General features: G+C 55.1%; 2 protein-coding genes and 1 long non-coding RNA gene across 3 annotated transcripts; 2 read left to right on the top strand and 1 right to left on the bottom strand.

The window, feature by feature from the left end:
• The first annotated feature begins 1,635 nt into the window (after nucleotides 1–1,635).
• On the top strand, nucleotides 1,636–8,104 carry PDXP (pyridoxal phosphatase). The gene is made up of 2 exons (XM_077914600.1): nucleotides 1,636–2,235; nucleotides 6,704–8,104. The coding sequence occupies exons 1-2, from the start codon at nucleotides 1,662–1,664 to the stop codon at nucleotides 7,018–7,020; spliced, it is 891 nt and encodes a 296-aa protein (XP_077770726.1). The 5' UTR covers nucleotides 1,636–1,661; the 3' UTR covers nucleotides 7,021–8,104.
• On the bottom strand, nucleotides 6,755–18,123 carry LOC144323758 (uncharacterized). The gene is made up of 2 exons (XR_013389120.1): nucleotides 17,858–18,123; nucleotides 6,755–8,578 (listed from the first exon to the last, which is right to left on the bottom strand). It is a non-coding gene; the product is annotated as an uncharacterized LOC144323758 (long non-coding RNA).
• LGALS1 (galectin 1) lies at nucleotides 17,856–21,487 on the top strand. Its single transcript, XM_077914601.1, has 4 exons — nucleotides 17,856–18,011; nucleotides 19,456–19,535; nucleotides 20,870–21,041; nucleotides 21,291–21,487. Exons 1-4 carry the CDS (start codon nucleotides 18,003–18,005, stop codon nucleotides 21,435–21,437), a joined length of 408 nt encoding a protein of 135 aa, XP_077770727.1. The 5' UTR covers nucleotides 17,856–18,002; the 3' UTR covers nucleotides 21,438–21,487.
• Nucleotides 21,488–25,596: the final 4,109 nt, after the last annotated feature.

Raw genomic sequence — 25,596 nt, 5'->3', positions numbered from 1 at the left:
AGTAAATCCCGTTACCTTTCACAGGTTGGGGAGACCAAGGCTCAGAAAGAGACCCGCCAAACAGACACACGGCAAGGGAGGCGGGGACATGGAATCAGGACCCAGGTCTAACGGACTCCAGAGCCTGGGCCTGCTGCCCACAGCCTGAGCTATTAACTTCTAGTATGCTAGCCTCCTCAGCCAGGGAACGGCACAGTGATTTCCACCCCAGAAGTGTTCTGAGGACTACACGACACATTCCTGTAAAGGCCACTGCGCCACCCTTGCGCACAGAAGTGCCCTATCAGCATTGGCTGCTGTGGCTGCCAGTTCCCCTAACTCCTGCTGTCCGCAGACTATGCTGGCAAGGCCCCTCGCGGAGCAGGGCTGGCTCTGTCTGCAAACCGCTGAGGCTGCTCTGTGCTGAACCTCCTCGTGGAAGAGGTGACTCAGAGAGGAGTCTTTTAGGAGTTGACCAGGTGAAAAAGGGAAGAAGGAAGATCATTCCAGGCTAAGGAGACCACCTGAGACTGGAGCAAAAGGCCAGGGCATTGGGGAACAAATTATTTGAGCTTCAGAGAGGGGAGACAGGGTGGCTTTTGGCTTTTCCCAGGTCTTTGGAGCTCTAGTTGCTCCTGGAGGTCAACTCTTCAATGCCTTCTCAGAGGTTCGCAGACAACTTGGAATTGTGACACGTGCCTCCCCAGGCGGGGACCTAGGCAGCCAAGTCACCCCATGGCTGCCCTGGGCAACTGGCTACTGTTGCTGCGGCTCCTTCCCTCCCCAGGGTGCTTGAGTGCAGGCTGCCTCTGGCCGCAGAGTGCCTCTGCCTCTGGCCTCTGTGCCCCAGTGCCTCTCCACCCTGGCCTTGTGTAATTAAAAAACAAAAACCCGAAATATGTCAGCCCTGCCCCCAAACTATTAAATCAGAATCTCTGGGGTGCAGCCACACTTTGGTATTTTTAAAAAGCATTTGTCAAAGTCATCGAGCCGTACATTCAAGATCTGCGCATCCTCCTTGTATGTAAATCAAATCTCAAAACGTAAGTTCCCCAGGGGACTCTCCAAGCCCGCGCGGAGAAGGACTGGTCTAGGCCAGGGGCCCCGGCGCTCGAGGAGACACCATGTGCGTCTCCGCTATCAAACCGACACGCTTCTCAGGACTCTGCTCGGAACTGGAGCGTCCCCGGTTCAGAGGGCAACGAGGTTTGACCCAAAGGCGGCAAGTCCCTGAGCATCTGTTTTCCTCCTAGCAACCAGCCCTCCTCAGCTCCTGATTGGCTGCGGAACGCAAGGCTGCTATTCGCTCCAGATTTTCTCTCCGTAACTCTTTACTGGCCGAGAAGAACGTCAGGCCGTCCTCTCATTGGCTAGTCGGGGTTGAAGCTCCGCAGGGCTAGGGCAGCGGCGCAGGGCCAGGCTAGATCTTCATTGGTCCCCTCCCCTCGGCGGCCGCCGCGATTCACCCTTTTCTCCCGGCTCGGTTAGCTCGAGGCCGCGCCGCTCCCCGAGGTTCCTGCTCCCATTGGCCCGCGGGCCGGCCGTGGCCCCGCCCCCTGGCCCTTCCGGCGCGCCGATTGGCCGCTGCGGGGAACAGGGCGGGCTGCGGGCGAGCGCGCCGTGCCCGCCGAGGCAGAGCGCCGCGGCGCGGGCTGCGGGCGTGCGGGCGGCCGGCCGGCTGCATGGCGCGCTGCGAGCGGCTGCGCGGCGCGGCCCTGCGCGACGTGCTGGGCCGGACGCAGGGGGTCCTGTTCGACTGCGACGGGGTGCTCTGGAACGGCGAGCGCGCCGTGCCGGGCGCCCCGGAGCTGCTGGAGCGGCTGGCGCGGGCCGGCAAGGCGGCGCTGTTCGTGAGCAACAACAGCCGGCGCGCGCGGCCCGAGCTGGCTCTCCGCTTCGCGCGCCTCGGCTTCGGGGGCCTGCGCGCCGAGCAGGTCTTCAGCTCCGCGCTGTGCGCCGCGCGCCTGCTGCGCCAGCGCCTGCTCCGGCCGCCGGCCGCGCCGGGCGCCGTGTTCGTGCTGGGCGGCGAGGGGCTGCGCGCCGAGCTGCGCGCCGCGGGGCTGCGCCTGGCGGGGGACCCCGGCGAGGACCCGGGCGCGGCCCCGCGCGTGCGCGCCGTGCTCGTGGGCTACGACGAGCACTTCTCCTTCGCCAAGCTGAGCGAGGCGTGCGCGCACCTGCGCGACCCCGACTGCCTGCTCGTGGCCACCGACCGCGACCCGTGGCACCCGCTCAGCGACGGCAGCCGGACCCCCGGTGAGCGCGGGGCTGGCGGGGGAAACGAGGTGGGGTGGCGACCCGCGCTCGCCCCGCCCCGCCCCGGGCAGAGGGGCGAGGAAGGGGTGTCTCGGGGTGACGGGGGCACCCGGGGAGATGCGAGGGCGGGGCCCGCCCTGCAGGAGCCCCGGCGAGCTCTTCACGGCCACGTCTGGTAATTCTTGAAACTGCCACCGCTTGAGGGGCAGTAGTAGGGTCCCCGTCTGACAGAGGAGGAAACTGAGGCCCCTTGTGGTCCCGAGGGTTGCAGGCGGACACCCAGCCCTGGCCTTCCCGAACCCGCCTCGGGGACTCCTGCCGTTTCGTCCCATTTGCCAATCAGGGGTGAGGTCCGAGGGTTGGAAACACCGCCTGGAAGGATCGTCCCCCCTGCTGGGCGGCTGGGACGCCGCTGGCAGCCGCCGCTGGCAGGCAGGTGTGCCGGGAGCATAGGAGGCGGATGGAGTTTGACCTGAGTTCCAGTTCCAGCTCCAGGGCTCCATTATCTTTAAGTTACATAACGGCAGAGCATCACTGTCCCCTGCTTGTAAAATGGGAAGGCTCACCATGCCAGTTTCCTCCCAGGGAAGAATGATCGGGGTGACTGCCTGGCACACGGTGGGTGCTCGACTGGTGCGGGCTGTATCCAGAGCCCTCTCGTGTTATTACAGAGCTTTATGAAGTGCCCTGCTATTTGTTCTTACTTAGTATCTTTTTTTTTTTTTTTAAGATTTTATTTATTTATTCATGAGAGACACAGGCAGAGGGAGAAGCAGGCTCCACGCAGGAAGCCCGACATGGGACTCGATCCCGGGTCTCCAGGATCAGGCCCTGGGCCAAAGGCGGCACTAAACCACTGAGCCACCGGGCTGCCCCTTACTTAGTTTCTAAATTACTATGGAGCTGTCCCATTTCTCAGTTAAAGAAACTGAGGCTGGGATCCCTGGGTGGCGCAGCGGTTTGGCTCCTGCCTTTGGCCCAGGGCGTGATCCTGGAGACCCCGGATCGAATCCCACATCGGGCTCCCGGTGCATGGATCCTGCTTCTCCCTCTGCCTATGTCTCTGCCTCTCTCTCTCTCTCTCTGTGACTATCATAAATAAATAAAAATTAAAAAAAAAAAAAAAAAACAGGCTAAGAGAGGGGAGTTGAACTGCCCGAGAGCAGGAGCACCTGCACTTGGCTCTTGTGGCCGCCCCCAACCATATCCAGGGCACCCTTACTGCTGTCATGTGGGTATCTGGGCCCTCAGGGGAGGCAGGGGCAGGTGGAGGCTCCTACATCTTGGAGGGTATGAGTTAGTCAAGAGCAGATGGTGGCAGTAGCGAACTGTGTGTGTGGACAAATCAGGACCCCAGTCAGTAGGCTGAGGGCAGAGACAGATCCATTACTCCCTCCTTGCAGCCACTGATTTAGACTGTCATTGATACCAAATGGGGGGGGGGGAAGTGATATCGATTGAGGAATAGGCAGTATTGTGATGGGGTGGCAGGGAGTGCCTAGAGCCGAAGGGATCTGGGAAGGCTTCCTGGAGGAGGCATCCTGCAGGACAGAACAGTAGGGGATGAACTGTGGAACAGGGTGTGGGCCACGGCAGAACCAATTCCAGGTGGGGAATCTACAGTTCTAGGCTGTTCTGTTCACGCTTTGTTGTAGACCTACTTGCTGCGTGTTTCAGTTTTCCCATAAATCCGCGATGAGGGCTCTGGTCAGGGCTTCCGCCTATGGCAGCTCCTGCCTGTCCTGGGCCATGCTATGAAAAGTGAGTTTCGTCCTGGAGGCTTCAAAGTTCCGGTTAGGGCTGTGGGTTAAAGGCCCCCTAGGGGGGCACCTGGGTGGCTCAGTGGTTGAGTGTCTGCCTTCGGCTCAGGTTGTGACCCCGGGGTCTTGGGATCAAGTCCTGCATCAGGCTTCCCACAGGGAGCCTGCTTCTCCCTCTGCCTCTGTCTCTGCCTCTCTCTGTGTCTCTCATCAGTAAATAAATAAAATCTTTAAAAAAATAATAATAAAGGCCCCTAGAACTCAGGAAGGGTGGTTGGAGGAGCTGGGGAGAGGCTGTGTCCTGCCTGTGCCTGCCACTTCCATCTCCGGGCCCCACCCCGCCTGGCTGTGTCGCGAGGACCCTGTCGATCTTTCTCACAACCTGGAGGGGGAGGCAGAGGCTTAGCTACAACGGGGCTGTCATGCTTGTACACAACTGAATCATGTGGCTTTGAAACAGCGGTATAACAATATTAATAAAGGCCCCAATATGCATAAAAATCTGAAATAATGCAAGTCTCTCCCCCCAGTTTCTCCTTCCCCTTCCCCTGTGGGTCTCCTAAACTGTGTGTTTACCATCTTGCCACATGGCAGCCACTTGAACTGGCAAATCGGAATGCTTGCTGTCTTAGGAATATGTCACCACCAAACTGTGGGACAGCCTTGGATTACAGGATGTTAAATGAAGTGGCCTAGTGGTGGTCTGAGGACAGAGCTATGTTCATAGACTCCCGGACTAGGATGCTCACTCCGCTGGGGTAGGGGTCCTTGTTGCCATTACTGCTCTGTGCCCAGGGTCTAGCAGAGCGCCTGGTGTGTAGTTGGGCCTCAGTAAATACTAGCTGAGTGGATAAAGTGGGACCTGGGGGGCTGAGGGTGATCGGCTCTCTCCTGGTGGGAGAGGAAATTGCTGACACAGCTGAGACCATTCTTGAGGGGAGAAAATCACTTTGGGCTGACTCAGTTGAGCCCTTCCCATCCTGGAAAGAATTTCTAACCAACAAGGCAAATAGCTTTCCTTCCCAACCCAGTTATCAAGAAAACAAGCAAGCAAGCTCTAGGTCAGGTGTCAGAGAACTTCCCAGTGGTGTTGCTCTGGGTCAGCTGGGCCCTGATCCCGTGACACTGGGCAAGTTCCTCCTCGCCTGGGGGCGGGCTGGGCTGAGGATTCTTGCTGTCTGTGCCCGCTTTATTTCCTTTAACTTTGGCTTAACTACTCAGAATTTCCTCCGCTGTGAAGGAAGACAAGGCCAAGAGCATTTGGGGATCTGCCCGGGGGTGTATTGACAAATGTTTATAGCTGGGGGTGGGGGGGAGCTTGATTTATACCATTTTCCAGTCTCCGTGGTGTAAATACTCCCACCATGGCCAGTTTCAGGCGTTCCAACATTAAGTCACTGAATGCGGAGTTGGGAAGATGTGTGCACACCATTTTATAGTATTTCCATCATTATAGATGTAAATAATCTCCAGAACATAGATAATGGTAAAATAATTAGGAAGTAATGGGTCTTGAGAATGTATCACCTTTGTTTTAAACGTATTGTGACCATAAGTTTATAAGGGTTGACCTTTCATAGTGGCTTTAACAACGAGCTCACAAAATTCCTGAAAATGAAACTTTCAGCACTCCCAAGCCAGTATAAGCTGGCCCCACACGCGACTGGGTCAGATCCACCCAAACGCATACCTTTATCTGCCATTGTTAAGCTGTGCAGCCCTGGATAAGTTACTTAATGTCACTGAGCATCAGCTTTTTCATCTGTCAAATGGGCTTCCGTGAGCATCCAGCACAGCCCCTGGCACTTTAGAATGTGCTTAGTAAATTGTGATTATCATCATCATTTGTTCAGAGACATTAATGTGAAGGCGGAACCTTGCGACACAAAGACGTGCCTGTGGGTCGGACACAGTGGACTCCTTGTGTGGGGCAGGATGGTACTGGGCTGAGAGTCAGGACTGTCCTTTTCTAAACAGCCTTCCTATTATTAAATACTTGGGCGCGGTCCCACTTTTGCTTATTATAGTTTCAGCGGCCACGGACATCTTTAAGCATGTAGCTTTTTGTCTCCAGCTTGAATTCTCTCCCTGTGATCACTTTGCCGGCCGAGGCTGACTGGGGCCAAGGCGCGAACATTTCTGTGCCCTGCTGCGTTCTGAGAGGGCTGTGCCACTTTCAGCTGCCGGAGCCCACATTCTTGCAGCAGTAACCACAATTGCTGTCTATTAAGTCTGTTTCCAAAGCACTTGCCCCTGCGGTGCCCACAGCACCCCTTTGAAGGTAGGCATTACCCGGATCCGCCTTTTCCAGTGAGTCCAAGGAAACAGAGAGGTCAAGCGGCTTGCCCGAGGGCACACAGCTGCCAGGGTAAAATAGTAAACCTCGGGCAGGACTGACTGAGCCAGGCTCAGTTACACCCAGCGTGGCTCATTCAGCCCCCACGCTGCCATGTTTGAGATGGGGAAACTGAGGTACAGAGAGCTGAAATGGCCAGCATGAGAAGGGTAGAGATGATGGAGTCTGAATCTGCATCTGGCTGCAGAGTCTGTATTCTTAAGCACTACACCTAAGCCCTGGAAGACTTTTAACTCATTTCAGTGCCTAATCTAACCCCCATGCCAAGCTGCCTCCCTGGAAGTCAGCGTCTGAGCCTGGCTATCTCCCCTGCTGCCACTCGGCACTGACCGCGTCTCCCATCTCCCTGCAGGCACCGGGAGCCTGGCTGCTGCAGTGGAGACAGCCTCGGGCCGCCAGGCCCTGGTGGTGGGCAAGCCCAGCCCTTACATGTTCGAGTGTATCACCGAGCACTTCAGCGTGGACCCTGCCCGCACGCTCATGGTGGGCGACCGCCTGGAGACCGACATCCTCTTCGGCCACCGCTGTGGCATGACCACGCTGCTCACGCTCACGGGTGTCTCCCGCCTGGAGGAGGCCCAGGCCTACCTGGCGTCTGGCCAGCACGACCTCGTGCCCCATTACTATGTGGAGAGCATCGCGGACTTGATGGAAGGGTTGGAGGACTGAGCCCACCTGACCGGCACTGCAGCCCCACCCCTCCCCACCCCTGATCCCATAGATGGAGGCGATGGGCCAAGAGCGGCCAGCTCCCTGGGCCCATTTTCTGCAGCCTGGTGGGGTTGGGACCCACAGAAGGTTTTAGGGCCCTCACATTCCCTCCCAGTGGTGGCTGGGCACTCTGCTCTTCCAGAAGCTGTCCCCTTCCCCTACCAGTTCACCCTGGCCTGACCCAGCCCAGGTGGCCTTATTTCCTGCCCTGTGACCTCCCTGAAGTCTGGGCTTTGCTGCCACACTGAAGATTTCCCCCAACCCTGAACACTTAATCTCTTACCCAATTTCTGGGGGGCGGGGGGTCTCTAGAGTTATACTTGCTCCTGGAGCCCTGGCCTTGGGCTCCCGTTGGCCAATCAGAGGCCTAGGTAACCACCAACCCTGAATGGACCAATCAGAAGGCTAAGTGAGAGTTGACTCATTGATGGGTCTGTCCGAAAGGGTCTCACTGGGAACCTAAAGTGATAATGACCCTTTGAGGTTCTGGAGCCAAAGTGGGCCAATCAGAAGGCTATGTGAAAATGACACTTTCATGTCCTGGGCCCTGAGGAGACCTAATCAGGACACCAGGTAATAAGGACTCATTGGACTCTTAGATCCTAAAAAGAACAATCCAGAAGCCTGAGAGACGGTGGCCTCTGGACGGTCTGGATCTGACCAGAGCAGCTAGGGGTCCTGATGCCTGTCAATAAGTAAGGGTTCAAGTGCTGAAGACACCCCTCCTCCATAAAGATTGTGATCTAGGGGGGCCACGCGGTGGCTCTGGGGGCTTCTGTAGTTGAGAACCCCACCCTTCCCTGATCGTGGTACCCGGCCAGTGTTAATGGTGGCCGCAGCTCGGGAGGGCGGGGCTTTGTGTCCCTCCCTGTGCTGTCAAGTGATTGCTGTGCCACCTGTCCCCCATGCCCACCCTAGCTATTTATTTATTTGTTTCTTATGGTGTGCCAGTGACGGTGGGGGCGGGGGCTGGGCCTTCCCACCACCTCCACCTCTGTTGTAATCAGTCCTCCCGTGCTTAATAAAGTGCGAGTGGAGTGTGTCTGTGTGGGTCCAAGTCTGTGTGGGCCGTGGGGTGGGAGGAGGACCCCCTGCCTAAGCCTGGTCTCCACAGAACTGGCCCACTGCACCCTTCCCCCACCTGGGATGACCCACCCCGGTTCCAGAGCACTTTGTGTGAGGTACTACCTTAACCCGATGGCACCTGATGCCTTGCTGAGTATTTAGATGCCAGTTTGTTCCAGTCCTTCAGAAAACAGCAAGCTTATATTACTCATTCCCCATTTTACCACTTGGGGAATGAGGATCAGAAATGCAGTGTTAGGGTGCATCTGGGGGGCTCAGTCAGTTAAGATTTGATTGGATCTCGGCCATGGTCTTGGTCTTTCCTCCAGTCCTGATCTCGGCTCCGGTCTTCATCTTTCCTTGGGTCTTGATCTCTCATCTAGTCTTGATCTCTCCTTAGGTCTTGATCTCAGCTCTGGTCTTGATCTCAGGGTCATGAGTCCAAGCCCCGCTATTTAAAAAAGAAAAAAAGAGAAATGATACTCCAGAAATGCAGTGTGCACTTACGCAATGGTGGGCATCCACAAAGCATGATCTCCTGAGGCAGGATTTGAGCTTGTGTTGGCTGATTCTAGGAGCCTGCAACCCCCACTCTGTCAAGACTGAAGGGGAAATAGGTCCTGGCTCTCCTGGAGCTCAGGTGAGATGCTGTGGCCCCCCCCCCCAGCCCCCTTTTGGGCACCCCTCACACCCGGGATGCAGTTGTGACCAGCTGCCCTTCTGTGAGCTGGCTGAGGGTGGCCCCCTGGGAAGATGCCATGGCTGTTCCAGGCCTGTCACTGATTTACTGGGCAGAAGTTTGCACCAGGCCTTCCTGCTCAACCTTACTCAACCTTTCCTCCCATGTCAGATGAGGGGTGGGACTGAGGTCTGGGAGATGCTCTCCAGTGTGCTTCCTCCTGCCAAGAGGGAGTGCTTGACTGCGCCTGGCTGCTTCATGAAGTCATATTTTCACTCTTAGAGATTTCTGGCTGTGATAGGAACTCTGCTCAGCCTGGCAAAGGCACGAGGGATTTAGTTCATTGGCTGCTCCTGTCCCCTCACTCTGTGAGCTGGTCCAGCCATCTCCAGGTGTATCCCTCTTGCTGGCGCTGCCTCATCTGACCCACACCCGCGAGGCTGACTCTGGTGGGCCCAGCCTAGGTCACAAGCCCATCTCAGAACCTGTGCCCAGGGGGATCCCTGGGTGGCGCAGCGGTTTGGCGCCTGCCTTTGGCCCAGGGCACGATCCTGGAGATCTGGGATCGAATCCCACATCAGGCTCCTGGTGCATGGAGCCTGCTTCTCCCTCTGCCTATGTCTCTGCCTTTCTCTCTCTCTCTCTCTCTCTCTCTCTGTGACTATCATAAATAAATAAAAAATTAAAAAAAAAAAAAAAAAGAACCTGTGCCCAAGGGGATAGAGCAGAGCTCTTGGCCACACTGGGTCATGTGCTCCGTGGAGGAGTGAGTGCCCTCCTCCCTGGCCTCACTCTGGTCCTAGCAGCCACTCCCCATCTAACCTGTGGACTGAAACCAGATTTCCCTGAGAGAAGTAGAACCTGGTGGCATGTGAATCAGAAGGGGGAGGCATCTCAGTCTCTCTTGATTGGTTTAAAGCTTGAGTCTAAACCAATCAAGGTTATTTGATTTCCCAGTCTAGTGATTGGTTTAGCCATAGTCTTGCGATATGCTTCTGACCATGTGGTGAGAGGGGTGACTGAGTGGCTCAGTCAAGTGTCTGCCTTCTGCTCAGGTCATGGTGCCGGGGTCCTGGGATAGAGCCCTGTGTTGGGCTCCCTGCTCAGTGGGGAGCCTGCTTCTCCCTCTCCCCCTCCCCACCCCACCCCACTTGTGTTCTGTCTTCTCTCTCAAATAACTAAAAAAAAAAAAAAAAAAGACACCTGGAGAGGTCTGTTGGGAGAGATTCTGGGAAGGTTTGCCTCATTTTTAAAGGCCGTGAATGGAGGAGGGAAGCATTCTTCTAGGCTTTGGATGTGGAAGCTGCATTGCAGCCATTCTGTGATCCTAAGGCTGACCCAATATACTTCACTTCATGACTGCTTCAGGTGGCAGAGCATGGGAAGAACTTGGGGCTGTTTCCTCAAACTTTAAAAAATAACTTTTTTTTAAGATCTTATTTTTAAGGAATCTCTACACTTTCCAAAGTGGGACTCAAACTCACAAATCCAAGGTCAAGATTCCCATGCTCTACCAACTGAGCCAGCCAGGTGCCCCTTCCCCAACTTTTAATTCAGAAAAGTTTAAAACTGGCAGAAAACGTTCAAGAGCAGCACAATAAACACCCCTATGTCCTTCACCTGGATTCCCAGTTAATGTTTTGGGAAGCTGATGACACCAATCTGTAAAATGAAACAACTCCGTCCCACTCTACTCCCTGGTTTTCAATAGTTTCCTGGTTTTGTCTCCCCTGTCCCCCCGCCCCCTGATTCCACTCTTGGTGACCAGAGGCCTTAGAGGGACTTTCTTTTGACTTGACATCATTTTTTCCTATGGAGGTGGCTTTGAGGCTGGTGGCTACAGCTCAGACTCCTTGAAATCTGAGCTTTCTCTGGCACTAAGGCCCACCCAGCACTCTCTTGATTTCATTTTAGCTATTACAGATAACCATAACCAGGGGAGGGTATCTGTGGCCTTATGTATCCAGTAAAGTAAGTCCCCAGGAGCTGGAGCCATCTCTAAATAACATCACTGCTACCATTAGTTAACTGAGTACAGCACAGCCGCCACGTGGTGACGTGGTCACCCGAGCATCAAAGGTTCCTCTTCTCTGCCCTTTCCTTTCTCTTCCCAAACCACATGTTTCCATGAGCCTGGGCAGTTCCAGCAAATCCCACTTCTCTGACACCAACTAAAAGGGAAAACTTGTTTCCTCAGCCCACAGAACACTTCTGACACCAAATGTGTGGGTTTTCTGCACCAAGCAAGTCTGTAGCTTTATGCAGACACCAACTGAGTGTCCTATAACTCAAATCTGGCATTACCTAGAGTTAGTGCAGGCCCCACAGGGTTAAGGGCTCAGCCCCACAAGACTCCCTGCCCACCCCCCTTCAGATGCCACTCGCAAGTCCCAGGTGTCACCACCTGTGCTTCTGACCAACTGACTATAAATTGGAGGTTCCCAAAGCCCCCTTCTCAGACTCCATCATTTCCTATAACAGCTCACAAAACTCAGGGAAACATTTATATTTACTGGTTTTTTATATAATAAATGATATGTAAGGATAGAGATGAACAGCTGAATGAAGAAATGCATAGAGCAAGGTCCAGAAGGGTCCCAAGTCAGGAGCTTCTGTCCCCATGGAGTTAGGGTGTGTCACCCTCCCAGCGTGTACATGTGTTCACCAACCCAGAAACTCCATACCCTATACGTTTAGGGTATTTTTTTTTTTTTGAGACTTCATCACATAGACATGATCAATCATAACTCAATCTTCGGCCCATTCCCTCATTGGAGAATGAGGGGTAGGGCTGAAAGTTCAAGCTTCTAACCAGCGCTTGATCTTTCTGGTGACCAGCCCCCACCCAGAAGCTATCCAGGGGCTCACCCATAACCCAGGAACTTCCAAGGGATTTAGGATATCTTGTGTCAGGTTGAGTCAAAGACCAAATATTAGGGGATCCCTGAGTGGCTCAGTGGTTTGGCGCCTGCCTTCGGCCCAGGGCATGATCCTGGAGTCCTGAGATTGAGTCCCACGTCAGGCCCCCTGCATGGAGCCTGCTTCTCCCTCAGCCTCTGTCTCTGCCTCTCCCTCTCTCTCTCTCACACTCTCTTTCTGTGTCTCTCATGAATAAATGAATAAAATCTTAAAAAAAAAAAGACCAAATATTAGGACAAAAGATGCTAGGAACAGGGGGCAGAGTCCAGGTATACATTTCTTATCTCACACTCTCCAACTGTTAGTTTAGAAAAGTTTCAAACCACAGAAAAGCTGCAGGAATGGCGTAATGAACACCCATATGCCATGCACCTGGATTCCCAGTCGTCCAATTTGCTTATTCACCCTTTATAAATATTTGCATTTTGTCACTGACTCATTCGAGAGTACTTTTCAGATGTCAAGACCGTTCACTCGAAATCCTTTAGCTTGTCTCTCCTAGGAGTAAGGACTAATCATGGATTATGGCCACGTGGAAGAACAAGGACTGTCTCCATGGCCATACTCCACAATCATACAAGAACCCAGCCCTTTGATGATTTAATTGAGCCACTGAATTAATGGCCATGGAAACCTCCTCGTTCCAGACTTGTTATGTGAAAGTTTCCCTTAATTTTTTTTTAATTTTTTATTAATGATAGTCACACAGAGAGAGAGAGAGGCAGAGACATAGGCAGAGGGAGAAGCAGGCTCCATGCACCGGGAGCCTGATGTGGGATTCGATCCCGGGTCTCCAGGATCGCGCCCTGGGCCAAAGGCAGGCGCCAAACCGCTGCGCCACCCAGGGATCCCCAAGTTTCCCTTAATTTTAAAGCAGTTTGTGGGCAGCCCAGGTGGCTCAGCAGTGTAGTGCTGCCTTCTGCCCAGGGCATGATACTGGAGTCCCGGGATCGAGTCCCATGTCGGGCTCCTTGCATAGAGCCTGTTTCTCCCTCTGCCTATGTCTCTACTTCTCTCTCATGAATAAATAAATAAAATCTTTACAAAATAAATAAAGCAAAAAATAAATAAATAAAGCAGTTTGCTTTGAGTTTTCTGTTACCATCAAAACCTCTCCTGATAAGTATAAAAAAAAAATTTAAAAAAAAACCTCTCCTGATATAGGCCCAGGCACCTTATAGAAAACATTCAAATGCACCCACTTCCCGGAAGTCCCACATTAAATATATGTGGGCTTTTTTGCTATACATTTTCAGAGTATTTTTATGCACTTGTTTTATTTTTTATTTTTTTTCAAGTAGGGCCCATGCCCCATGAGGAGCCCAACTTGGGGCTTGAACTCACGACCTGAGATCAAGACCTGAGCTGAGATCAGGAGTCTGATGCTTAACGGGCTGAGCCACCCAGCAGCCCCTGTATGTTTGTTTGAGACATCATGTGGCTCTGGGGCTCTAAGGTAGGAGTGACTAACTTCTTGGAAGACTTGGACACCCTTTTGAAATAAGAGAATGCAACCCTAGAAAATTGTTTTCAAATGTTTCCACTTTTATGACTACCAGGCTTTAAACCTGAGTAGAGTAGTAAATGCTGATTAATTTCAGCTTTGCAGTTCTGGCATTTTGGAGCCAATATATTTTTTGCTTCAGACCTCAAATACTTTATAAGCTCTTAAAAAGCTCTCAGCTTCTAGAAGGGAAACTGAGTGGAGGAAAATACAGAGGAAGACAAGCCATGAAAGAGGGTTGGGGGATGGAGTGACTGGGTGATGAGCACTAAGGAGGGCACTTGAGGGGATGAGCACTGGGTGTTATACTGTATGTTGGCAAATTGAATTAAAAAAAGTCCAAAAAAACAAAAAACGGGATTCCTGGGTGGCTCAGCAGTTTAGCACCCCACTTCAGCTCAGGGCATGATCCTGGAGTCCCGTAATCGAGTCCCATGTCGGGCTCCCTGCACGGGGCCTGCTTCTCCCTCTGCCTCTCTCTGTGTCTCTCATGAATAAATAAATAAAATCTTTAAAAAAATTATTTAAAAAGTAATTCTATGTCATTTACAAGAAACACACACACACACACACACACACACACATTAGGGCAGCCCAGGTAGCTCAGTGGGGGCAGCCCAGGTGGCTCAGCAGTTTGGTGCCACCTTCAGCCCAGGGCGGAGTTCCAAAATCGAGTCCCGAATCGAACTTCCTGCGAGGAGCCTGCTTCTCCCTCTGCCTGTGTCTCTGCCTCTCTCTCTCTGTGTCTCTCATGAATAAATAAATAAATAAAATCTTAAAATTTTTTTTCAAAAAAAAACCACACACATTACAAAAATTAAAAGACTTGCACCTGAGCCCTAATGGGCTAATGAATGGCAGGGTCTGGAGGTCACCCAGACCTTATATGAGAGAAGGGGTAGCTCCCCAAAGGTGAGTGATGCCTGTAATCAGAAGACGGACAGACACCAGGTAGGAAGTCCATGTGTTTGGGGACGTGGCTGTCCGCACAGATGGAACAGCACAGCAAAGGCAGGGAGGTAAAAACAGATGTGCAAGGTAAGTGGGGGTTGGCAGAGTGCCTGAGGTTGAGGGGGGCATTCCCCCCACCCCAGTCCTTTCTACCCTTCATGGAGTGGGAGGAAAAGATTGGTTTTTCTGAGGTCCAGGTATCGCAGGACCATGGTATTCTTTCCTTGGCTCAGCAGATAGAAGGCTTGCCAGCCCTTGCTCCCTGTGTGACCTTGGCCAAGGGCCAGCCCCTTTGGGTAGTTTCTGCATCACTAGATGAGGGAGCAGGTCCGTTGCAGAATTTCTGGGGTCCTTTGCTGCTCTGACATGTAGGACACTTGGAGCTGGCCCTGATCACTCCCCACTGTCCCCAGCTGGGCCAGCCAGCTTGGCTGAGGGATGTGGATAGTGTTTCAGGGGGCTCAGCAGCCTTCCCAGCCACTGCCAGCTGGAAGAGGCACAGCCTTCCCGTGGGCAGGACAGGGCAGGAGCGGGCAGGCTGGGAAGGGCCTGGATCCCCTCTCCAGAGGTGCTGAGCTCATTTCTTACCACAGCAGCCAATGTCCAGCCTGTAGGATGGAGGAGTTCCAGGGAGCCTGCTGCCTCTGCTGCAGGGCAATGATGGAGGAGGAGAGTCTCAGGGTGGGGCTGGGGAGGCCTGGCCTTCGGGGTGCGCATGAGAGAACCGATGCTGAGAGCACCCCCCCCCCCCCCCCCCCCCGCCCATCCATCACTTCTGGAATCCTCCAACCGTAAGTGAATGGTAATATTCCAGGCCTGGGAACAGGTTCATAGAGGTCAAGGACCTTGGCCACAGTTACAGCCAGGCAGACCCCAAATTCAGACTTGCCTCCCCTCCGGATTCTAACATCAGGTTCCTTTCAGTGCCCAGAGCAGCTTCTCTGCCGTGCCAGGGGAAGTGTAGATGGAATGAGATAATGTGTGAAAGCAAAGGCTGCGGGCACAGGGCCTCCATGAGGCCAGGGGAAGTGTAGATGGAATGAGATAATGTGTGAAAGCAAAGGCTGCGGGCACAGGGCCTGACTGATAAGTGGCCTAGGAGGCCCTGAGGACTGAAAGGGGGTGGGGTACACATAGGGCACCTTGTCCCTGCCGCCACCCCGGACACCCACAGTCCCTGTTCCAGTGGACGCTGGAAGCTGGAGAGACCCCCTGCCCCAGCGCAGGCAGGAGGGGCCTGGTGGGGATGAGGTAGGTAGGGGTGAGAGGAAGACCCCCCACCCCCGGGGCAGCGTGGACCCCAGGAAGGTAAGCTCAACCTAGGAAATGACACAAGAGGGAAGCCCAAACCTTCTGAGGTTGGGAAAAAAATAGTCATCTATTTAGTACAACAGACGTGAATTCCACCCTGTACTAGCCTAGGGGAGCAGGCCTTCAGCTCCCCATCGGGAGACCAACTTGGAGATGGCGTGGCAGGGCTGATGGAATCCAACTCCCTGGACTCCCAAAGGGGCCTCTCTGGAGGCCTGTTCACCACTCAGGCCACCTCCCTACCACCCCTCAGGGGGCCAGACCCTGGAGAATAAAGCAGCCCCTGGTCAACAGCATACACGTCCTGATGCATACACGTCTTCCAGGCCGGGGGAAGCAGGAAGGAGCAGCTCTCCAGGCCCCGAGAGCCCGACTGCTGGGCTGGGACGGCCAGCCGGACCCACATGATGCCAGCAGGCAAAGGACCATGCCTAAAGCACCCATGCTCCTCGGGCAGGACTCCTCAAATGCCCCCACTCCTGGACCAGGCAGAGGGTGTTGGTGGTGCTTGGAGGGGAGGCACAAAGGAAAGGCAGTGGGACGGCTCCACCCACCCCTCCTAGGTTGAGGTTTAGGGGAGGCCCTAGAGGAAAAAATGAAGCAGCTGCGGTTGGTTTCTGAGGTTTGGTCTTAGAGGAAGGGATGAGGGGCTCAGAGATGGGGCAGCCCAGCCTCCTGGAGGCAGGCCCAGGCACTCCTGGCCACTCCTCCTGTGCCAGGGTGGGCTCCAGTCATCTGGAAGAAGGTGGGGTGGGGGGCCGTGGAGGACCTGGCCTCCAGATGTGAGTCACTCCTAGTCCAGTCTTCCTCCCCCTTCAGTGCCGACAATTTCAGAAAGGAGACGATAGCGTGGAGGAGGTGCCGGTGACGACTCTCCTAGTACGTGCCCCACCTTGGCCGGTGCTCCCCACACCCCCTCTCCTCCTACTTCCTTTGTATGAAGTGAGCACCCCTCTAACCCACCCTCAACTCTTGCTACAGTGATCTTCCCTGCAGTCCGTATCTGTCCTCAATACTCACCTTCCCTATAACCTTCTATGGCTCCCGCCCCTTAATGAGGCCCTTCCTGATCCAGATACTGTTGGCTTTCCAGTCTCATGCCCCATCTTTCTCCAACATGCCCAGATGTTCACTGTTGCCCAGACCTGTGCTTTCTCACATCTGAGCCTTTGCTCATGCTGGAGTGCCAGGCCCTCCTTCTTCACGCATTCTGCAAGACCTACCTACTGGGACACCTGGATGGCTCAGTCGGTTGAGCATCTGACTCCAGCTCCAGTCATAATCCCGGGGTCCTGGGATCAAGCCCCATGTCTGGCTCACTGCTCAGCAGGGAATCTGCTTCACCCTCTCCCTCTGCCCCTCCCCAGACTCATCCTCTCTCTCAAATAAATAAGATCTTAAGAAAAAAAGTCCACATTCTGGACAGTCTCCATAGCACCACGGTGCTTGTTCATGACTTCCCTTAGAACCTGGATCGTGCTAATTAGTCAGGTCCTGGCCCAGCAGTGGGCTACTGAGAGCAGGGACTCGATGGGGGTCCCTCTCTGAATCCTCACAGGTTAGCTCAGGACAGGCACATAGTAGATGCTCAGTAAAATATTTGCTAACCAGCAGGAAAAGGAAAGGCTGTCCATAGTCTTGGAGAGAGACATGTGCAGAGAGTGGAAAGGAGGGGGACACTGAGTGGGGCCCCCAACCCCCACTGGGCCCCGCTCAGGCCTGACTTGCTCAGGCCAGAGGCTTTCAGGCAGGAGCTCTGGGAGGATCCCCAGCAGGCCCCTCAGCAGGCCTGAGGCATGGGGCCTGAGCCTGAGGCCTGAGCCCCATTGGCAGCCTCAGGCCTGGCACCTGGCCCAGTCTTTCTTTAGGTCTAGTGAGGAGTGAGCAGCAGCGACAATCCCTGCTTCCGGGGGAGGCCCGGGTGGGGCCCGGGCCTTGTGGTTAATGCTCCTGGGCGCTCCGCAGAGGCCTGCAGCTCAGGCCACGCCCTGGCCCCTGCAGGGAGCAGCCTGCCAAACCCCAGTTCTAATCCCCTGAAGGTCCCTGTGTCCCCTCAGCCCTCAGTCATCTTCTCTGGGTACCCCTGAGCTCGGCCTGCTGGCCCCAGGCCCCTTTCCCGCCAATTCTTGTGCCTAACTCATCCTCAAACTATTTTCCACTGGCTCCCCCCAGGCCCTGCCACAGCAGAATTTTTTGGTGGGGGGTGGGGAGGGATGAAGGAGAATGGGAGGTGGAGCCTGGCCCCGGGCGGGGGGCAGGGTTAGAGAAGGGGCTTTGCTCCTCTGATTGGTCACCTCTGCTCCAGAGCCGCTTCACCAACCCGTTGACCCCGCCCCCAGAAGGCCCCCAGCCCTGTGCTGACTTACAATTGGTTGGGCTTCGGGGGGGGGCGGGACCCAGCGGAGTCAGGTCCCGTTAAAAGGGTGGGAGCGGCCCGGAGGCCCACCTCTCGCGAAGAGTCTTGAGACAGCTGGTGCTCCAGCCCGCGGGAACATCCTCCGGTCCTCAATCATGGCTTGTGTGAGTGTGGGGACCCCGCCACGAAGCCCAGGGATGGCGTGGGGACAGACAGCCAGGGGCAGAGTGGGGGCAGATGAGGATCTGGGTTCCAGTTCCCGGGGCGTGGCTTCGAACAAGTTCCTTCTTTCTTTTTTTTTTTTAATTTTTTTATTATTTATTTATGATAGTCATAGAGAGAGAGAGAGGCAGAGACACAGGCAGAGGGAGAAGCAGGCTCCATGCACCGGGAGCCCGATGTGGGATTCGATCCCGGGTCTCCAGGATCGCGCCCTGAGCCAAAGGCAGGCGCCAAACCGCTGCGCCACCCAGGGATCCCTCATTCTAGTAGGTTCCTTCTTTCCGGGCCTCAGTGGCCGCGTCTGTAAAATGGGGGTGGGCGCCGTGGCCTCCCAAGGTCGTCTCTGGCTCAGGATTATCTGAATTCCTCCAGGATCTAACAGCAGTTTTTTCTGTCAAAGTTTGACGTTTTGCAGCCCTCTGATAAGCGGGAGTGACAAGGGTGTGGCCGACTGGTGGGGTGGGGAAGTGACTCTCAGGCCGCTTTCCTCCCCCCCACCCCGCTTCACCCCGGAGAGCCTCCCGTCCCCTCCCCCCTGCAGCTGTCCCCAGTCACTGGGCCAGGGCCGAGTCATCTCTGCTCTAGAGAGGTCTGAAAAGTCGCCAGGATCTGAGACAGGCCGCCTGGGAGGGCGCTTGCCTGGGTTAGTGGGCGGAGGGTGGTTCCGTCCAGCGAGCTAGGTGGGGGCTGGGTACTCCCCTCCCCCACGCGCACATTCCCCCTGCGGGGAGATGCTGTGAGTGCTAAGGAGGAGAGGAGGCAAGAATCTTCCGCAGGCCCCGAGGGAAACGGTTCAAGTTTCTGGCAGAAGGAACCACTCACACCAGTTTTGCTCTGCGCTCAATCATGCTCTTGCCCAGCCAGCCAGGCTGCTGACTCGGGCCCTTGGCCGCCCACTCACTGTCCCTTCCGTGCCCCTTGGGGTCTCCTCCCCAGCCCCTGCGCCCCTCTGCACAGCCCCCCGCCCCTTCCTCTCCAGCAGAAGGGCAGACCCTCCCATGCACCTTCCTTTGCCACCTGAGTCGCAGTGTCAATCTGCTTCTTTCCATCTATCAAATGAAGGGATAGAGCATAACTTCCCACCTCCCACCTCCCAGACCCCTCTGAATCCAAAATCCCCGAGCTGAATCGCAGAAACTTGCAGATCTTGGCTTCTACAACCTCAGCGGTGTTACAGATGGGAAATGGACCCGGTTGGGAGCAGCGACTTGCCCAGGACCACCCAGAGGGAATCTAGAACTTGGGCCGGGTTCCCCTGGCTTCTAGCGGGCGGGGTCAGAGGGTCCGGGGCGGGGACGACCCCCGGCCCCACCCACCCCACCCCACCCCACCCCACCCCCGCCACCGCGTCCCCTAACCCGGCTGGCTGCGGTCCCGTCTCTGCAGGGTCTGGTCGCCAGCAATCTGAGTCTCAAACCTGGGCAGTGCCTCAGAGTGCAATGCGAGGTGGTCCCCGAAGCCAAGAGGTGAGGGGGTGAAGGTGGGGAGGCGGCGGGCGGCAGGGGCGCGGGGTTGCGAGCCCCGGGGTCCGATCCGCGTCGGGCAGGGGCGTGGCTGGCCAGGCCCCGCCTCCCCTCCGGCGGCGAGGGGGTTAAGGCCATGGCGTCTTGGGGTGAGTCACTTCCTCTGCGGGGTCTGGACGCCCCCATTAGAGTCGCCCCCATCCCTCCCTGCTGGAGCCTCCTAAACTAAACCAGCTGCGGCCTCCTCATCTACCTTGGCTGGCCCTGCCCCCACTGTAGGCGGGAGCCCAGGCCGCGGGGGGGCCGGGAGAGGGAACGGGGCGCACCCGGCTGCCGGCCCTCGGCCCTCGGAGGTCCCTGGAACCTGGGTCCTGCGCTCTTCACTCACTCAGCCTTTCATCCCTTCTGGGCCTTCTTCACTCATCATTCACTCAGCAGGCTGCCTAGGTCCTCAGCAGCCATGGTGACCTTGGACCAGTCAAGCCACCGCCCTGAGCTTCATTCAGTCTGTTATCACTTCACCGAGGGGGGAGGTGGTTGTGTGGAGGAAGTGAGATGCTGGATCTCTCAGTGACCATGATGATGACCAGCTGACATTAGAAAGAGCCGCACACTTCATGTGCACTATCCTTATCATGCTTACCAAACCTTCCGAGGTACGTACTGCTCTGCTCTCCACTCAGCAAATGTATGACTGTCTTTTATTTTTTTTAAGATTTTATTTATTTATTCATGAGAGACACACAGAGAGAAGCAGAGACATAGGCATTGGGAGAAGCAGGCTCCCTGCAGGGAGCCCAATGCAGGACTCCATCCCAGGACCCCAGAATCACGTGCCCTGAGCCCAAGGCAGACGCTCAACTGCTGAGCCACCCAGGTGTCCTGGATGCTCTTTTTGATGATGACGATGATCATGGTGTTTACTGAGCACGTACCGTGTGTCATCATGCTGGGCACTAGGAGTACAGAGATATACGAGGACCCTAGCCCTCCCAAAGGTCACCTTGTAGGGGAGTCTCCATCCTTGCCCAAAGGGACACCAACTAATGTCTGCAAGAGTCTTGGCTGTCAGCACAGCAAGACCCTTAGAGATCACTCTCATGCAGCCCCCACTGTGCAGATGAGGAGACTGAGGCCCAGAGAAGGGCGGGGACTTGCTTGAGGTCACACAGCAAGGAGGCAGCTAGGCCAGAACTAGAGCTCCGGTCTGGTCTCTTACCTCCGCACTGAGTCCCCCAGCTGGCAAGGTCATGGTGCACTCTGGGTGGCCCCGGCTGGGTGGTCTCGGGGGGCTGCAGCTGGCTGAGGAGGCCTCAGTACCCCCTGCTCCTCTCCAGCTTCGTGCTGAACCTGGGCAAAGACGGGGACAACCTGTGCCTGCACTTCAACCCTCGCTTTGAAGCCCATGGCGACGTCAACACCATTGTGTGTAACAGCAAGGATGGCGGGGCCTGGGGCGAGGAGCATCGAGAGTCCGCCTTCCCCTTCCAGCCCGGGACTGTCACAGAGGTGGGCTGGGACACAGGATGCTGGGGTGCTGGGCTGGGGCGGAGCTGGGTTATTAGTGGCTAGAGTCCTAGGTGCCCCCTCCCCACCCTCCCTCCGTTCCCCTCCCTGTCTTCTCCCTCCCTTCCCCTGCTGTCTCCAGGCCAGGGAGGCCAGTGAGCACCAGCCCTCTCCCCACAGGGCCCGCTCTGTGAGTGCAGAGCGTAGGCTCCTGCTTCAGGGTCTGAGCTACTTGCTGTCCTTGCCCCCTAGGTGTGCATCTCCTTCGACCAGGCTGACTTGACCATCAAGCTGCCAGATGGATACACCTTCAAGTTCCCCAACCGCCTCAACCTGGAGGCCATCAGCTACCTGGCAGCTGATGGTGACATGAAGATCAAGTGCCTGGCTTTTGACTAAAGGCGCCGGCCCGTGGCCCCTAATAAAGGCAGCTGCCTCTGCTCCCCCTCTCCCTGCCTCCTGTGTGTGTCTGGGTTGGGGCAGTGGAAGAGGAGGTTGCCACCAACTCCCCTAGGCTCCGTCTTCCTTCACTTCCATTTGCTTCCTCAGTGCACGCCTCCTAAGGGCCAGGGACATCTTCCCCTGACTCCCCAGGGCCCAACAGGGAGCTCAGTACATGGGAGGGGACTGGTGATTGATAAACCCGGTCAAAGCCCTCAATCAGCTCCCAACCTGGGGAGCCCCAGCATACAGCAGGTGCTCAAAACATGACGAGTCAATGAAACCAGGGGGAAAGAGGCCAGGAGGGACCAATTCACGCCCCATATCCAGCAGCACAGAGGGAGTGCAGCGAAGAATCTCTGCGGCTCCGCTCCTTTACTCTCATGAGCCAGAAAGAAATCTGGTTCAGTGTGGGGTCACGAGCTGTGTGACCTGTTAACTGACCTCTTGAGCCTTGCTTTATGCACCTAGATACAAGGGGAGGTGGTGATAGCACGTTGTATATCAGGGTTGTCATGAAGATCACGTGAGATGTGAGAAGCAGGACAAGTTCAATGCCTGGCAGGTGGCAAATGCTCGGTGGGTGGTGGCTTCTGTCTGGGCTGAACTACCACGGGAGATGTCCTCACCCCAGTCCGCACAGGGAGGAAAACAGTCCTGCACGATGACTCGACTCCCTGGTCTGTACCAGGCCCTGCTGAGTCCTGTGGGGCAGCCCAGCTTGGGGGCTCCAGGCCATGTACCCCAGTGCTGGAGCCTAAGGGCCACCAGGACACTGGGCTGGAAACTGCTGGTTCTGTGGCCCTGAACAGGACCCTCATCCCAGGAGAGATGGGCTCAAGCAATGGTCTTGGCACAACTGCTGGCTCGTTTCTTTTTCCTTTTTCCCCTTGTTTATTTATTTATTTATTTACAATAACTACATCCAACTTGGGGCTCAAACTCATGACCCCAAGATCCTGCTGGCCCGGTTCTGTATAGGAGGGTCTGGGGTGTTGAGGGGGCCACGCCAGCCCCACCACAGGGAACCAACTGGAGGTAGGCAGCCTCCAGGCTCCCAGAGGCCGGGTGCACACAGCTTCTTTCCTGCAGAGCAGAGGAGTTCAGGAAACTCCGTGGGACTGAGATGAGGTCTCCATGCGCCTCTCCTCTCGGCTTCCAAAGAGTATGCGTATCCCGAGACCCAGCAGGCTCTACCTCAGACGGCCGTGTTTAACCCAGCCCACCACACTCACTAGTCCTAAGTGATGGGGCCTGAGCTGATGGCTGGGCGACCCTGCAGACTGACCATTCCTCAGCACCTTTTCCTTTCTGCTCCCTGCTGCAGGGACCCCTGGGAAACAGCCCCTAGAACTGAGCCAATGTTCAGGATGACTTAGCATCAGAACCTCCATAGGCTTCGCCAAAACTGAGGGCACTGTCTCTTGAGGTGTGGTGATGGTGGTGGGAAGACCGGCCAATTTCATTCTCTAGGAGAAGCAGCACTAGTTGTGGGACCCAGGGTGGTGGTGCTTTTCCACCCTCACACTTAGTTTTCTCATCTGTAAAATGGGAGTCATTATTTGCACCTGGGCCTTTGGGGTCCCCTGGGGAGTACATGTCTATAAGAGGGCTCAGGAGGTGGGGTGTCTGTTAAGTGTCTGCCTTTGGCTCAGGTCATGATCCCAGGGTCCTGGGATTGAGTCCTGAATCCGGGTCCTTGCTTCTCCCTCTCCCTCTGCCTGCAGCTCCTCCTGCTTGTGCTCTCTCTCTCTCTGTGTCAAATAAACAGATAAAATCTTAAAAAAAAAAAAAAAAAAAGAGGGCCCAGGAGGATAGAGTGTACATGCTGGGCCTGCCATGAGCCACACCCAATCTCCGGGTTCTCCTAGGGTACCCAAGTGGCCCCGCAAGAGAAACAGCTTTGAAGTCCGGCTGTGGCGGGCCGCCCCCTGCTGGAAATCGGAGGAAGTGTCTCTGGGACGGTCTTTCTCTGGTCCTCAGTGTTCAGCCCCACGGATTCTCCCTACACCTGCTGAAGGCCGCAGTACATGGGGGTGGGAGGGACGACTAGCCGGCAAAGGAAAGCCTTGGGGCAGACAGGGAATGAGACCCCCGGGTCTGCAGGAAGGAAACTGGGCTCGGTGTTCAAACCTCAGCTCCATCACTGTGTGCCCCGGGACCAGTTACTAGTCCTCTCTGAACCTCAATTCCCTCATCATCAAATTGCATGAACACTTGTATCTACCCTGGGCAGTTGTTGCGAGGATTAGCTGAGATAATGTAGAGAAATGCCTGGTGCCTGACACACAGGAGGTGCTCAATAAACCTAAAAATGATTTCAAGGAGAAACCAATCCAAAGAGGCAGGTGGGTTATTATTTTCTTTTAACTTTTTTCAAGATGTATTGATTTATTTTAGAGAATGCAAGTGCGGGGAGGGGCAGAGGGAGAGAAGTAAATCCTCTGCTGAGCAGGGAGCCTGACCCAGGGTCTCATGATCTCATGACCCTGACATCATGACCCATGAAACCATGACCTGAGCCAAAACCCAGAGTCAGACGCTTGGTGATCAACCCACCCCGGCGTCCCCAAAGAGTGGTGGGTGTTTTAGACCATGAACTGCAGTGAAGTTTCAGAGTCTGGGTGAGGTCCCGGTCCCTCGTCTCCTCACCTGGGGCAAGGGGACCTGCAACCCTCCGGGAAGTGTGGAGCAACAGCACCTGCCTGAGGTGACAGGCTTCACTCTCTGCATTGGGGGCTTTTGCACATGAGGCCTCCCTGAGCCCCAACCCTGTGGGCAGGCAGGCAGTGGGGGCTGGGTGGGCTGCAAGGGTCAACCACCCAGTACCCCCCAACACAAGGTCCTGCAGGTGCGGCTTTTCCTTTACTCAGTCCCTGTCTCTGTGCCAGACTGGAAGTTCAGAGAGGGTGGCAGTCAGGGAATGGCTCCCACTTACTAACTGGCTGACTTTGGTCAAGGCACTTCCCCTGTCTGAGCCTCTGTTTCCTCACCTGTATAATAGGGATGAAAGTGGGCAGCCTGGGTGGCTCAGTAGTTTAGGGCCGCCTTCAGCCCAGGGCGTGATCCTGGAGACCTGGGACGGAGTCCCATGTCAGGTTCCCTGGATGGAGCCTGCTTCTCCCTCTGCCTGTGTCTCTGCCTCTCTCTCTCTCTCTCTCTCTCTCTCTCTCTCTCTCTCATATATATATCATGAATAAGTAAATAAAAATCTTTTAAAAAATAGGGATGAAAGTAGCACCAACCAGGACACCTGGTTGACTCCGTGAAGCATGACACTCTTGATCTCAGGGTTGCAAGTTTGAGCCTCTTGTTGGGTGTAGAGATTACTTAAAAAAATAAAATCTTGGGATCCCTGGGTGGCGCAGCGGTTTAGCGCCTGCCTTTGGCCCAGGGCGCGATCCTGGAGACCCAGGATCGAATCCCATATCGGGCTCCTGGTGCATGGAGCCTGCTTCTCCCTCTGCCTGTGTCTCTGCGCCTCTCTCTCTCTCTCTCTGTGTGACTATCATAAATAAATAAAAATTAAAAAAAAATTTACAAAAAAAAATAAAATCTTCATTTTTTAAAAGATTTTTTTAAAATTTATTTATTTATTTATTTATTTATTTATTTATTTATTTATTTATTTATGATAGTCACACACAGAGAGAGAGAGAGGCAAAGACACAGGCAGAGGGAGAAGCAGGCTCCATGCACCGGGAGTCCGACATGGGATTCGATCCCGGGTCTCCAGGATCGTGCCCTGGGCCAAAGGCAGGTGCCAAACCGCTGCGCCACCCAGGGATCCCCATTTTTAAAAATATTTTATTTATTGATCCATGAGACACACACACAGAGGCAGAGACAGAAGCAGGCTCCATGCAGGGAGCCCGACGTGGGATTTGATCCTGGGTCTCCAGGATCACACGCTGGGTTGAAGACGGCGCTAAACTGCTGAGCCACCTGGGCTGCCCTAAAATCTTCAGTTTTAAAAAGATGTTATTAAAAAAATAAAAAAAAATAAAAATAAAAATAAAAAGATGTTATTTGTTCATGAGAAGCACAGAGAGAGAGAAGCAGAGACATGGGCAGAGGGAGAAGCAGTCTCCCTGTAGGGAACCCAGTGTGGGACTCG

Source organism: Canis aureus, chromosome 11, assembly GCF_053574225.1.
Source record: "Canis aureus isolate CA01 chromosome 11, VMU_Caureus_v.1.0, whole genome shotgun sequence".
NCBI classification, from domain to species: Eukaryota; Metazoa; Chordata; class Mammalia; order Carnivora; family Canidae; genus Canis; species Canis aureus.
Note: the sequence above shows the minus strand (reverse complement) of the source record. Positions and strands in the feature narration are given on the sequence as shown.